This window comes from Ochotona curzoniae, unplaced genomic scaffold (genome assembly GCF_017591425.1).
Source record: "Ochotona curzoniae isolate NIBS_2020 unplaced genomic scaffold, NIBS_Ocur_1.0 scaffold_4505, whole genome shotgun sequence".
Lineage (NCBI taxonomy): Eukaryota > Metazoa > Chordata > Mammalia > Lagomorpha > Ochotonidae > Ochotona > Ochotona curzoniae.
The window spans coordinates 27,759,340-27,774,416 of record NW_024467118.1 but is presented as its reverse complement, the minus strand read 5'-3'; the positions used below and the strand labels follow the sequence as shown (position 1 = coordinate 27,774,416).

Sequence of the window (15,077 nt, the reverse complement as noted above, 5' to 3'; positions counted from 1 at the left end):
ACAATGTATTATTCATGACACATATCTCCCCAGCTAAGTCATTTCAAAGATTTGTAAGAAATCATCCAAGCTGTTAATATTTTAGCTGTCACTCTGTATTTTACAGTGATGCAGCTTACAAGATTGAATTAGAAAAAGCATTTGATAAAAATGGGAAGTTTGTACAAGATAGGATTTTATTGTTTGTTGTCATCACACCGAGTACATGAGCTTTAAATTCATTGGCTGCAGGATTTTTCTGACGCTCAGCAGTAGGCGCAGAGGTCTGGGGAAGTGTAGTGATGCCCAGGAGGGCTGCACTGGAGCATCCTTACTGCCAGCCTTATCTTAATGTAGAATGCCTCACTCGTTCCTCACTCAGTTGTGAATTGTTTTAAGTCACACCGACAATAGCAAATCCATCTGATGACCTTAGGATAGCAAGTTATTCCTAACTAGTGATCTGAGTGATGGCTCCTTAGAAACCTCGAAACAGAATCACGAAAATGGTAGATTCTGTGAGATCAAAGGTGTGAATCCATTCTGAAAAGATTTGAGGTTCTGGGAGAACTGAGCGGTGTCAGGTTCAGAGCTTTTCTCTCCCTTTTCCAATGAGCCATATTCCGTGCTTTCTAATGAGACATGTGTTAATAAGTAAAGTAAAATTTCCCAAGATTTTGCTAGGCAAACATTTACATAGTAATACCTAAGTGTCCTTTGATCTTTTTTTTCTTAAGCCACCACTAGATGGGACTCTTTCATCCCTGGCTTAGATTCTTCGCTCTGTGTGCTTTGTTTAGGCGTACAGGGGTTCTAGGTGGCATGCAGAGAGAGATGTTAGCATTGTGGTGGGCAGGCTGCTTCGGGTGCCTCCATCCGAAATCAGAGGTCTTACTTGAAGTCCCTGGCTCTGCCTCCCAGGTCAGTTTCTTACTAATACTCACCATGAGACTTGGTAACTCAAGTGCTTGCATCCTTGCCACCTCAGTGGGAGACCCGGATGGGCAGATGGGGATTCTGGCTCCTGGCTTGGGCCCAGCCACAGCTGTTACATTTGTTTGGGGAGTAAATCAGTTGATAGGAAATCTCTTACTCTTTTTATTAAGTGAAAAAGAAAAAAAGGAAAAGAAAGAAAGAAGGAGGGAGGGAACAAAGGAAGGAAAGAAAAAAGGAAGGAAGGAAGAAAATACACGGTTTCAAGTAGAGCAAACAGATTCAGTTGCTTCTACTGATAAAATATTTTTGATTGTGTATTAACATTTAGTGTATGGAGACTTTTACTGAAAAAGGACTATCCGAATAAAAAGGATACGGAGTGGCGATAGAGTATATTCAACTGAGAAAAAAATTCCCTCAACAGTATTATTTATACTATAATTGGCTGTTTGAACTTTTTTTAGATCATAATTGTTCCTCTTGTGTTCATGAATTGTAAATTAGTGGAATGTGGGTAAGTTAAGATTTACAACATAGATATGTCTTCCAAATTGCATTGTCAGTGTTTTTATCATTCAGGTTTTAGTGTAGTATTGGATTATAATTGAAACTTTCCAAACACACGTAAGTCGCATTCATCAGGGTTGTTTAATTTGGAAGGTGGAAAATACCGCTTTATCCATTTGTGCTGAAAAAAAAGAAAGAAAAAAAAAGTGTGATACTTTTACTATCAGAATGTCTTTTTGTTTTTGTCATTTCTAGCAGTAACCAGCAGGTGGTATCAAACAATTTTAAATTTGTTTCATTGCATTTTTTGTGACTATTAGATTTTAAGACTGTTCCTTCCTTACTTTCACCTCAAATCCAACAACAGATTCTTGTTTAAATACATATAGAGACTTCCAAAAGTGCTATTACTGAAACTAGATGCATTATTGCATGCAAAGCCATGCCACTACCATCCAAAGTGCTCCAATGCACGCAGGAAAAAGCTACTTTAAAAGCAAAATCAAGACCAATTTAAACAAGAAAGGTTTAAACAAGTTTTAAACAAGAATAAATGTTTCATGTCTTTCACATATATAATTTAAATTCATAATGATACTTCCCATAAAAATGTTATCAAATTTCCAAAGTGATGAGAGAAAATGAAATTTTAATATGGAAAATATTTGAATATGTAAAAATAATTTTAAGATCATTTTACAATAGAATTGTCTTTTCTTAGCAAAGAAGCAAACTAGATTTGTGCTGGGAAGAAAGAAATAGAAATAAAAATAAGAAAATAAGAATACTAAAATCTCATTCTCATAGTCAAATAATATTTAAGGTATATTTATTTAAGATAATATACTTTCAGATTTCATCTTTTAATTTTATTTCTGCTTTCATTTTAAAATATCTAAAAAAGAAAAGAAATATCAATGGTGATTCATGTTCTATTTTATCCACTTAATATTCTTTGAAGTGGTGATGATAGATAGATGAATGACCTTTCTGATTTTTGTTTTATGCTCTTCATGAAGGTATACAGATATTGACATATAAGTGCATAGATTTCTATAAAATTTTCAAAGTTAGCATCAACAATATAATTTAGTATTTTATTTATTTATAAGGAAGACAGAGAACAGATGCAAGATGGGAACCACTCAGTAGTTTACTCTTAAAGTTCATCAATAGCTAGAGCTTGGCCAGGCCAGTCTAGATGCTTTAAACTGCATGGCAGGGACCCAGCAGCGTCATCCATTGTATCCTTCTGACATTCACATTTTTAGCAAGCTGGAATGCGTTGCAAAGCCAGAGCTCGATCCCAGACATTTTTACATAGGATGCAAATGTATGCACCTGTAGCTTAGCCAATAAGCCAAACATTTGCCCCAAGAATCAACATCCCACATTGTAGCGTTGTTTGATTTTGTATTACTCTACTTCTCATCTGCTTTCTTGCTGAATTACCTGGAAAGGCATAGGATGCAGCTAAATTCACTTGGGCAGCTGTTCCTCCTGCCGATCACAGCATGGAGTTCCTTAGGTTCCTGATTCCTGCCTGTGCCACACATGGCTGTTTTGGCCATTTGAAAAGTTAATCAGTGATTTCAAGATTTCTCTCTCTTTCTCTTTCTCTCTCCCCCTGTGTCTCTCTCCCATGCTTTGCCTTTCAAATGCATGTATTTATATGTGTACAACATATAATCAACATCAAATACCATAGCCTTCCAACTAATAAAGTAGTAGAGATCAATTCCTGGCTCACTGTAGAGGGTTATAGAACGAAGAAAACAAAGCCAGATAAAGAAATGAATTATCGTATCAATGAAAAAAAGCCTCTTAAATAAATTCAGAACTCTTTTCTGATAAAAAGAGTGAAGTAGCAATAGGAGAAAGTTTTTTTCATTCTAAGATAAGGATATCTAAGAAAAGCATACAGCTACCATAATACACGAAGTATCAAATAACTTCCGCTCATCAAGAACACACACTCTAATTATATTCAACATTACTGCAAGATATAGGCAGGGCAATTTGCCAAGACAAAGTAATAAAAGACATATATATTGGAAAAGAAAAAAAAAGTCTCCATCAACAGATGGCATAGTCTTTAATATAGAAGATTTTTAGCATACCACATAAAACTGTTAATTACAGCTATTAAACAAATTTAGCAAAAGTGCAGGGTGCAAAAGCAGTACATGAAAATCAGTTGTATTTCCATAAATCAGAAATGAAGATTCTGAGAGTTAAAATACAATTCTTTTGGGCTTAGCCTCTGAACAAAAGAAATACCTATAAAGAATTTAGCCAAGGAGGTGTAAACTTGTATACTGGAAAATTATTCAGTGCCAAAGTGAAATTTTGCAAGGTCTAATAAATTCTATGTATTTTTATACACTTGTATAAATTTACTTATCAATTGTTTATAATGGAAGGGTATCATAAATTCAAAAATTAGAGGCCAAAAATTATCATGGTCAAAATGATAATGCTGCATAAAGTAATCTACTATTTCGATGTCATGACTATCAAAGTGTCAATGACTTTTTTCAGAAGGGGGCAAATTGATCATAAAATCATGGAACCCTATTGCACCCTGAATTGCCAAAGCAATCTTGTAAATGAATAAGATAATTGATTAAGCATATGAATGAACTCAAATTTCCTATTTTTGAAACTTATTGTAAACAGTCATCAAAACTGTATCAACTTGCACAAAGACAATTTATTGATCAATGAGATAAAATTGAAATTCTACAGATAATGCTGTTTAATTTTGCAAGATCATGTATTCTTGGAAAAAGTATTTTCAGTAAATGATGATGAAATACCGAATATCCATTTGCGAAATAATCAACTTGCACAACTACCTAACATTGTTCACAAAACTTAACTTGGCATTGGCCAAACACATAACAGTACACACTAAAACAATAAACTTCATTTTTAAATCTAAGTGAAACCCTTTATGCCATTAAATTAGGCAACTGATCTTAGCTAACTCCAACTTGACATCACTATTAAATCACTATTTCCATTGCTTCGTATTTTCCTTAACACCAAGACATGAATATTTCTAAGGTTTACTAGTAAGTTGATTATAGTATTGCTTTCTGAAAAGGGCATGTAATTATTGCTTTGTTTGCACCTCATTGAATGCTGGTAAAGTTAAATGTATTTCCATGTACTAATTTGGTATCTTCTTTTCCTATTTATACATGCAGGGATGTGCATATGTACATGATTGCCCTGTGTGTATTGTATGTGAATAAATGGATGGGAAGCATATATTGGAAGTTCTTTATCTGTCTTGCACTCTACTTTCCATACAAAAGTCTCAAACAAAACATCTTAATCTAAAACTTCTAACATCAACTGCCAACTGAATAGAGAAAACCTGTACACAATGTCAGTTAGTCATAAAAAGAGAATGAAGCCTTGCCATCTGCAGCCACATGGTAGCACCACAGGTTACCGTGTTAATGGAATAAGCCAAAGAAAAACGTATTGTATTATTTCACTCACATGGCAGTCTAAAAATGTTGATCTCATAGTAGTTAAGTGTATCATGTTGGTCATCTTTTATAGTTTTAGATAGGAACTGTAGGAAAGAGGGAGACTGGGATTTTAGTTGTTTAATATATACTGTTATATTTAGATGGGAATAATTAGTTCTGCTGTTCTACTATGCAGTGTGATAACTATAGACAGTGTTGATGCATTGTATATTTTAGAAAAAAGGATTTGGAATGTATATACCATTAAGAAATGTTAACTCTTTGAAGAGATAGATCTATTTGTCTTGATTGGACTTTATGCAGTGTGAACATCAGACAAGCCACAGCATGACATTCCGTTAATATGTGAGCTTTTATGTATCAGTAAGAAGATAAAGCAGATTTTTTCACCGGTTGATACATGCAAGTATAGTGTGCTTCTGTAAAATGTTTTGTAATAATGACTCAGCAGCAGATAAAGTAAGCTCATTTCTATCTTTTATTTCTATTACTACTATCATATTTCTTGATGCATTCACTCCTGTTTCAATGGAATTACTGCATTTTGAATTACCATTGTGGGTGAGAAAACAAAAAGCTGCTCTATTTTATGGGAAAGTAAAAAATAAAATAGAAAGACTTCAAAATATGAATGAACATTTCTGTAACATTTTCATCTTCTTTTTTGCATAATCTGCCTCCTGTGTAACTAATTAAGCTTCTCTTGGGTCTCTGAAAAGATAGCAGCTTACAGCCATTCTGCATGCTGGTGGTGTGATTTACCCTCCCGAGTGGTCAATTTCCTGGTCTTTAGCAGTTGTGATTCAGCTACCTGCTAGCTGAACAACCATAAAATGAAACAACAGGGTTATTGTTAAACCAATGAAAGTATAAAATATTCTTTATTATGTTTTTAGCAGTTATGTTCTATTGATTCTATGTTTTGTTGTGGAAAGAAATGCATCTTCACAATGCTTAGTAATTGAGAATTATTTTCATACTTTTATAGTCATATTGGAATGAAAACTAGACTCATCAGAGTTCCACTGTGATCATGGGTGAGGCTTGTCAGTTCATTGTATAACATGATTTGAATAAAGAATTAACATAGCCGGGTTGTTGCGGTAGCACAAAGGCTAATATTCTGTGTCCCATGTGGATGTCTTGGCTGTTTTACTTCCAAATCAGTTTCCTGATTATGACCCGGGAAGTCAGCTTATGACCTGGAAAGGTCCTTGGGTCCCTGCATACACATGGAAGACCCGGCCAAAGCTCCTGGCTGCTGACTGCTGACTTTGGATCAGCTCAACTCTGGCCATTGTGGCCTTTTGGGGAGTGAATCACTGGATGAAAGATTTCTCTCTATCACTCCTTGTCTTTAGATCTGCCTTTCAATATCTTAAAAAAGAAGAATGAATATACCTACTGAAGACTGTCGGTAGGATTTTGGGAAAAAAGATAATGTTAAAGGACAAAATTATATTTTTGAAAATCTGTTTTTCTTCACAGGAATCTTACTTCAGAATCTGCAGTCCTTTTGGTTTCAACAATACTTTTAAAAAGATAGTGATTCATATTGAAAGCATTATCAGTTATTACCTCAAGAAATACAATAACCATTCATAATTAATTAGACTGTATTCTTGCAGTATTTTCAGATTGATAAAAATGACACTGAAAGTAACTTTGAAGAAAGAAAAATAATAAAGGAAATTTGATTTCCCTGCTGTCCTGGTTGGACATGTTGATGTTGTTGGTACTTGTATATTCTCTTGCAGGAGTAACCACTGTTCTGACGATGACAACTTTAAGCATCAGTGCCAGGAATTCTCTTCCCAAAGTGGCTTATGCAACTGCCATGGACTGGTTCATTGCTGTCTGTTATGCATTTGTGTTCTCTGCCCTAATTGAATTTGCAACTGTTAATTACTTCACCAAGAGAGGATGGGCTTGGGATGGGAAGAGTGTAGTAAATGACAAGGTAAGTGACAGATTCATTCTCTCGATAATTCCCCAAATCCCTAACATATTCAACTTGTAACAGATACCATCTTATCTGAAAATTGAACTTTAACTTTTACATACATAAATATGTATACAAGCTTATACATATTTATTAATTATAGCCATCCTGATTTTTTAAGTATGTTCTTGCCTGAATTACTTTGGGAGTGCTTATGGTGTCAGAGCTTCTGCTATGGTTATTCCCCAGCCTATGTTGCGATCTCTGCATCATGCACTATACTCTGTCTTTTCCTATGCTTTCTTGTTCTCTTCCTACTTCTCATTTTTTTTTTTTTGCCAATGCTGAGTAAAGTCATACACTTGAAAAACGTCATAGAAAATTTAGTAATTTACTAGAACCAATCTCTATTTAACCATAAAGTTCATATTCTTAAACACCATATAGCCTTACAATAGATCGGTAGAAGAATGTGGGAATTAACTATACGTATTGTAGAATTCCAGGCTTTCTCCAGGGATTGAGCACTCGTCACATATTCCCATGTCTGTGACTTGGTTGCAAAAGCCCAGGTAGCATTTTTGCCTCTCCCACGTTTTAAACAATAAACATGTAGATGCTGGAATGCTGAAGAATCTTAAATTGCTCTAAAAGGGAAAAGTTATTTGTCTTTAGGGTTATTTTCTTTTGAGATTATTGGTGTCAATCTGTAGGTTCCAAGTACTGACCTGGGAAGTTTTGTGCTTTGATAAGTAGTAGTTTCCTTGATTTTTACATTATTAATTTTCTGCTTAGTGATGAGACTTTGGATATATCATAGTGAAATATAAAGTACTCTTAATAGTAGTACAATATTATATCAAAATGCTTCCATTTAAAAGTTCATCTAACCAAATGCGTCTTCTGTTAAAGTTAAAATAAGGGTACCATTTTCAAATTCATTTCTAGTGAGTGAAATACGCTATAGTATGTAAATACATATCATTTTACTTCTAATACTACTAAAAATAAATATATGTATTGTACTTCTAATAATAATACTAATTATAGTATATAATAGATATGTATTTTACTTCTAATACCGTATTGCAGTATAAGCATAGAAAGGGTGGATGTTGAATTTAAAATTCTTGCATTTTTCCTTAATTGTGTACACTATATTTAATAAGAACGCTCATCTCATTTAAACTTTATTTTTCCTACTAGCAGAGCCAACAAATAAATACTACAAGAAATATGACCAGTTTTACATGCATTGCTTCTAGGCTACTTCAGCATTTCCATTACTTTTTGTTAATTTATGTTTTCCTTTGCCATATAGTACACTGGTTTTTCATTTATGCAATCTCTTCTTACCCACCTTGGTGCACATACTCTCTCACACAATTTCTTGAGTAAAATATTAAATAGTCCTATACAAATGTTATAAATTTGAATTACAGTGTTTTGTCGAATAAATGCACAAGTAGAAATATATCGGTGTATTATCTTTAATGCTGGGGGTGTCAATCAAATTGACAATGCAATTTAGCATGTCAAATGATGTGACTTTTCAGTTGCTGAGCTTGAAAAAAATGAAGGTACTTTTAAATGAAAAAGGTTTTTCAAACTGCATTTAAAAAACAACAGCAGTACCGATGAATATCTAGTTTATGTATGTGTCAAATCACACATAAGCAAGATAAATTCATGTCACAACATCTGGTTTATCAATGTAATAGGAAGACAATATTGTTTATGATACTTCAATTCATGTGGTTTAATTAAGAAAACAACGACAGTCTTAATATTTGTTCTCATTCGCTTTTTTGTGACAAGACTGAGTAGTACAATGGCCATAACTTTAGTAAATATTTGAAAACTATTTGTTGAATCTAAGAATTAAATGAATTACAGATCTTAAATTCTGGAAAGGCTTTAAAAGCTTTATAAGAAAGAGTTTATGAAGAACCACCTTAACCATTTTATGAATCAAGGTATTTTCAAATTTTCCTCGGAACAGCCATGTCCCTAGAACAAAACAGAAATTTGGTAGATTGCACAAAAGACTGCTAGATTTATAAAAGATAGTACAGTAACACTCCTGGCTTCATTTTTGAATTTTTATCCCTTAGATCATTTTCATGCGCTTCAGACTAATCTGTCTAGCAAATGTCCTTCATTTTTGCATTAGGAAACCTGTAAACACATTTAAATTATTTGTGAATTCAAAGAGCATATCAAAATTCTTAGGATTTACAAATGGAACGTATAAATTTGTTTTGTAGAAATAATGACTCAAAGACACATACCAATAATTGCGTTCAGAAAAAAAGAAGTATGTATTTAACATTTATGTATAGATTGTCTAAAGGTTGATTATTCTCTGATATTGGTTAAAACTAGCTTTCACAAGCAAATTAATAAACCCACTTACTTATATTTAAGCTACTTTCAAACCCTAAGTTAGGCAACAAAGAAGACTTTGCTTTCTCCTTGGGCAGAGTCATGTCTGTTTCAAAGTAAAACAACAAAACCTTCTAAAAGTATAGTCCAGGGTCACGTAAGCTGACTCCAGATTTACTTGCTATTTCATATTCAAACGTTATCTACGCCACTCCCAAATTCTGGAAGTGTCTTTCTTACTCTGTATTCCTCCATTTGCTGAATGCTAATCCTTTCACTAGAATAATTAACTAGCTTTTATTTCTGGTTGCTTTTCAAATGTCTTCCCATTCATTATCCTTTTCTTGTTCCTTCAAATGCATATGTTTACTTTTTTTAACTACTCCTTTGTTTCAGCTTAAGAAGATGCTTATGTGTAATTTACTATTATGGCAAAAGCCACATTTTCCCAATCCTATGTCTGTACCTCATTCTCTCCTTTGTTTCCCATTCAAACTTTTTGAAAGTATTGCTTATAGTGTTATCATTTTATTAGCCTACACAATTAGGCATGTTTTCCTGGGGGGCTGCTCAGTAATCACACCGAAACAGGAGTTACTGAAAGGAAAGGTTTGTTTACTTGTGACCGATAAAGAGCCAGAGAGAGGCATGAAGTTCCTTCCTAAACAAGGGTAGGAGAGACGGTCAAGACCCTGTTTACTACATAGAAACAGGAATAGGGAAAGGAGAGAGATACCCTTACAGCTTACCTTGTATCAGTCCCTTTGAGTGCAACTGCAAAATAAGCTGCAACATCATCTAAAAATAACCAAGTTTAAGTCATTAAACTGCTTTAGATCACCTGTTTCCAGTTCTCTTGCCCTCTTTCAGCTTGAATTCTGCACTACTGGTTGCACTTTCAACTCTACTTATTAAAATCTGTTTTCCCTTTCATTCACTGTCCTGTAACCAAGGGTCAGCAATAATCTCTATTTTAAGAAAAAGATAATAATTTTCCATTTTTCTCAAAGGATTTCCAGGAACATTTCTGCTTTTAGGCTGCAGAATTCCACGCCAGACTAAATTCAGCAACTCTTTGTCTCCTTTTTGCTTCCGAGAACTGGCCTTGGAAATTCAGCTTCTCTCCTCCACATCCTGGCAGCTGCCACTATTCATTCTGTTCTTTGAGATTCTCTGCCAGAGTTCAGAGCGAATCCAGCCTCCCTCACATCTGTTCCTTGAAGAATCATTCCAGCATTCTTTTATACTGTTTCTTTTGTTTCTCATTTTGCTGTGTGATTCTCAATTTTGGGGTTTCAGAGTGCAATCTGTGTAGGAATGTCTGCCACACGAAGCACGCTCTTCACCTTTTGACAGTCCCACTCAGAGTATCGTGCTCGCCATCAGTACAAGCATACAGTCCTCAGGAACTTTCTGAGTGCTGCCCCTGGGACTCAGAGCCCTTACCCCAGGTTGAATTGTATGTGTGTGTCTCCACTCTTTCATGGATCTGCATCTCACCATCTTTGTTGTTATAAACCATTTATCACTGGCTCTTTGCACAGTTTCTCATGTGTAGTAGGTACTTAGCAAGCATGGTATGGATGAATGAGGTATTACTATATAAAAGTGACCACCGATGCCTTTTTCTTTCTGCCTAGGGTTATACTTGACAACTGTATCCTACACTTTTCTTAACTTTCGAGATCTACCTGGGTATCTCAATCTCTACAAATCTTTAACAAGAATGGAAAAGAGAAACAGACAAGCACACAGATTACAGCCGTTCCTCTGTCCAGGCCTAATTATTCGCCATTCATCAGTCCTCTAATCAGTAGCACGATCCACTGTACAGGCTTGCATCTTGCAAGTATTTTTCAGTATAAAGCTACTTTTAAGATCTTGCCCATTTTCCTTCCTCAAAACCTTAGACCATGTCTTCACCATTTCTTATTATTTTTATAGTTTATTCATGGTTTCCCACCTTATTTTAATCTGTCTCCTACGGTACTATCAGAGTTATATTTATTCTTTCTCAAAATGTATCTTATTATTGTGAGAGATAGAAATATCGAGGTTCTGTCTGCTAGTTGTCTTCCTACCTTTTGCCAATGGCCAGGTCTGGGTTGGGTCAAAACCAGGAACTGGGAACTCATTCATGGTTTTCCCATATGGGTGGAGGGACTCCAATTTCTTGAGACACTACTGCTGTTTCCTGGAGTCTGTGTTGGCAGTAGAGTTAAGATAAAAATCATTGCTAGATTTCAAACCCAGGTGAGCGGATGTTGGATGCAGGACTTGTAACCTGTAGGCCAAACAGCATCCCCCAGTATTATCAATCTAAAATATAAATTGGATCACTTAACTCTAAATAAATTAACATGATCTATATCTATATCTATACTTTTCTCATAAACTTGCTTACAGGATGGGCAGTAAGATATCTTGTATTGTTTATTATGCAATTGCTTCTATGTTCCTGAACACATCTCTGTTTTAAGTATAAATTATCAAGGAAAGTTATTTGGTCTGGATAACACATGCAGTAAGTGGTTGATCCAAGTCCAAAGATAGACCCAAATGGCATGATTGTATTGCTTTCTTCTCTTATCATTAGAAGTCGCCATCATTTCCCCAAATATTCATGTTTCTTTATGTTTCTGTGATGTTGGTTGTACTGACCATGCTCATAAAATATCTTCTTTGAGTACTTAGTGAACTTTTACTTAATCTTTAACAATTGTCTGATTCTACTTAACCTCAAAGCTTTCTGGACTGACAGTTTCACAATGTATGTTCCCATAGAACATGACAGAAATCCCTTTAATAGTAGCTCAATGACTTAGAATTTAATTGTAAGTGTATTTTTCTAACACCAGGTTACAATATGCAAGAGAAGATTTTTGTGTCATTAATCATTGTAGCTTCTTTTACCTAGCACAGCATCTGGCACAGAACGGATTGGGTTATATTTTACAAGATATTTACTTTAATGTTTGAGATTGTTTTCATCTAAATCTTGAGTCCGTGCATTTAAATATGCTAAGGAAAACATGGCAGATACCAGGCCATAAATTATTTAAACCACAAGCATTGTAACATGTTAATCCTTGTGGTTAGGGACTGTATCTGTGTTTGTGTGTCACTCTATTCAATTTATGGGAAGTAATATATTTTTAATTATGTTTCTTCATTGATTTGGATTTTTAACATCCTGCCTTGTTTCTAAAGAATTTCAAGAAAATACATGCACTTATATACAAATAGGTAAAATGGAATTTAAAGTAGAAAATCAGCAGAAGAGACTCAACCATGTCCACTGGGCCAGCACACTAGCTGTAGTCCAAAGCTGTAATAGTTGAGATCCACATTCTGAATATCTTACTGAGCAAAGCAGCACAAAAGGGGATAAAATTATTTTTTTATACAGAAAATGGAAACATGAGAGAGAAAATGTTTTCCTTACATTGAAATCATTTTCTTAAAAAATAAAACATTCTGTGAATCTTTCTGTTAGGGAAAACTGATACTGTAGCAAGTGATGTCAGATTTTTCCCAATAAATGCTGTAATGAATTTCATATTGATGTTTCTTGTAGTCCCCTTCAATAAAAGCTGAAGTCATTACACTAACATACAACTCAGTGAAGGCAATTCTTCAAGGAGCTAATCTAATATGGTCCAAGGACCTAGCTATCTCATGGCCCAGTTTAACCCAAGGAAAGACTTTAGCGTACTTAGAGAAGTGGATGGACTGTTTAACCTTCCAACAATATTCTGTAAGTATCCCTTTTCTCAGTCAGGATGGTTTTGAGACAGCTAACAGTAACATTATCTGACCAGGGAGCATGTTGTTGTTTTACAAGTAATGGGCTTTTTGGTAGCCACAGTCACTGTAAAAAGGCAACATGTTCTGGTTTCAATATTTTCTATAAGAGCCTCTTTTTTTTTTTTTTTTGTAAGGGACCATCTCTGAGGTTAGTTCCAATTCTGAAACCGTGCAATTGTGATTTTCATTTATATGCTAGCTCACTTCACTAATAGGTATCTTTATTTTAGCTAGGACATTTGTTCAGATTACAAGCAATTTTATTTTCTCTCCCTCTCGAAGGAAGTTAAGACTGAACTGCCACAATGCTGTAAGATACTTCAAATTTTTTTAAAATTTCACATTTTATAATATATAATCAGACACCTGTGTATTCCAGATCCTGTAAAATATCATTTACATAAAAGAAAATAAACTGATATGGGTATATTCCTCTTGTATTTCAACTAAGTGTCAATATAACTGTCAACAGACTTTAGTGTGTAATAGCTTGCTTATCCACCCCAGGTAGTACATAAAAATATATAACTTATTGGTTTTGTTTCTAACTCACGTAAGTCCAGTTTTCAAACTTTTGTCTTTCAGTCACAAGTGAAATAACTTTTACAGCCATTTTTTATTACTTGAATTTATTTTATTAGTCCTCAGTCTTCCATACCTGTAGATAGTGTTACTAAGGACTTTCAACATGATTGGATAAAAGCATTATAGAATTAGTTATGAGATTGTGTTTCTACCCATCTAGCAAAGTATGCCTTATGTAAAGTGTCTCACTTTAAACTTTTTATTTTACCTGTATACAATTATGTCTTGTACCTGGCATTCATTTATCATTGGGTAAAGTTCTTTTTGAGTATGCTGTGCTCCAGAAACTGTGCTAGAGGCTGTGCAGGACAGTTTGTGTTTTCCAAAAGCTTACAGTTCATTGAAAGAAGAGGAAAGGAAAATTGAAAGGAATACCTACGAGTGTTCTTACAGACAAACAACATACAGCCCTGGAAGGACCAACAAGTGCCTGTTAATGTAGGCAACAAGAAGTGTATCTTCATGGCTGTGATTTTGATGGAAACAAAGTAAAATGCATCTGACTTGGGAACAACTCAGAGTTAGTTAGGACTTTCTTCTTCAATGGTAGCATTATTAACAGATGAAAAAATTATAGGCAGTGTATAGTTTGCAGAGAAAGTGAGTATAAATTTAAACTGAGTGAATTTCTTGATGTTTTGCGTTTTTATTATCTATAGTACATGTGCGTGTAGAAGTCCATTGAAATGATGGTAGTTAAGAATGATGAAATGTTACTGCAGCAATTACCCCCCTGTCTAGGTATTATGCCTCACAGGATTGCCTAAAACGAATAGAAAATAATTGTGACTTTTTCTGCATTTCCTCAATTCTCCAGCCAGTTGACTTGGATTTTAACTTTTAATGCTCCATTTTTATTTTGAAACTTCAGACGTTTAGCCTGTACTTATGCATATTTTTGGAAACGTGTGACCTTATTCTTCAATTGATATGAAGTGCCCTTAGTGCTTTAAAGTATAAATACAGAGCTAAATGAAAGTATAGAAAATTGGGCAATGAGAACTGCCAGAATTTTTCTAGTTTTCAAAGGAAACCAAAATTGTAAAAGGTCATGGGCATTGGCATTCCAGTTTCTTTCATGGTGAGTAATGCTTCGAAGAGTTATGCAGTAGATTTCAATGAGCTGCTTCTTTTCAAAGGGTCCATTAATTAAAGTAAGATAAAGTCTAGTAAGGTTCAAGTCATGTGGCCAAAGAATCCAACCTGCTGCTGGTCTGGGCGAATCTAAAGCCTTTTTGATATTCAAAGAGGTCTCAAAAATACAATTTCTTTCAATCCTGTTCTTTTTCATAGTCATAAATAGTGACTAGGATAAGATACTATCTCTTGGTAATAGTTTATTATGCATAGGTTTAATGCTGTAACTACTTGATCATTTGAAGAAAGAGGTTTTGGAAGACAGAAGAATTGTGAGTCAGTTATGAATTCAT

General features: G+C 34.5%; 1 protein-coding gene across 3 annotated transcripts in view; it reads left to right on the top strand.

The window, feature by feature from the left end:
• Positions 1–15,077, top strand: part of GABRA2 (gamma-aminobutyric acid type A receptor subunit alpha2) — a 102,802-nt gene that overhangs the window by 82,921 nt on the left and 4,804 nt on the right. Inside the window, exons 8-9 of one of the 3 annotated variants that reach the window (XM_040966204.1) lie at positions 6,686–6,888; positions 14,465–14,467. In XM_040966204.1, coding sequence (XP_040822138.1) covers positions 6,686–6,888; positions 14,465–14,467 — 206 coding nt within the window. Of the gene's footprint in view, positions 1–6,685; positions 6,889–12,832; positions 13,013–14,464; positions 14,468–15,077 lie in introns of all 3 variants that reach the window. The other 2 variants (XM_040966202.1, XM_040966203.1) reach the window with 2 other exon arrangements.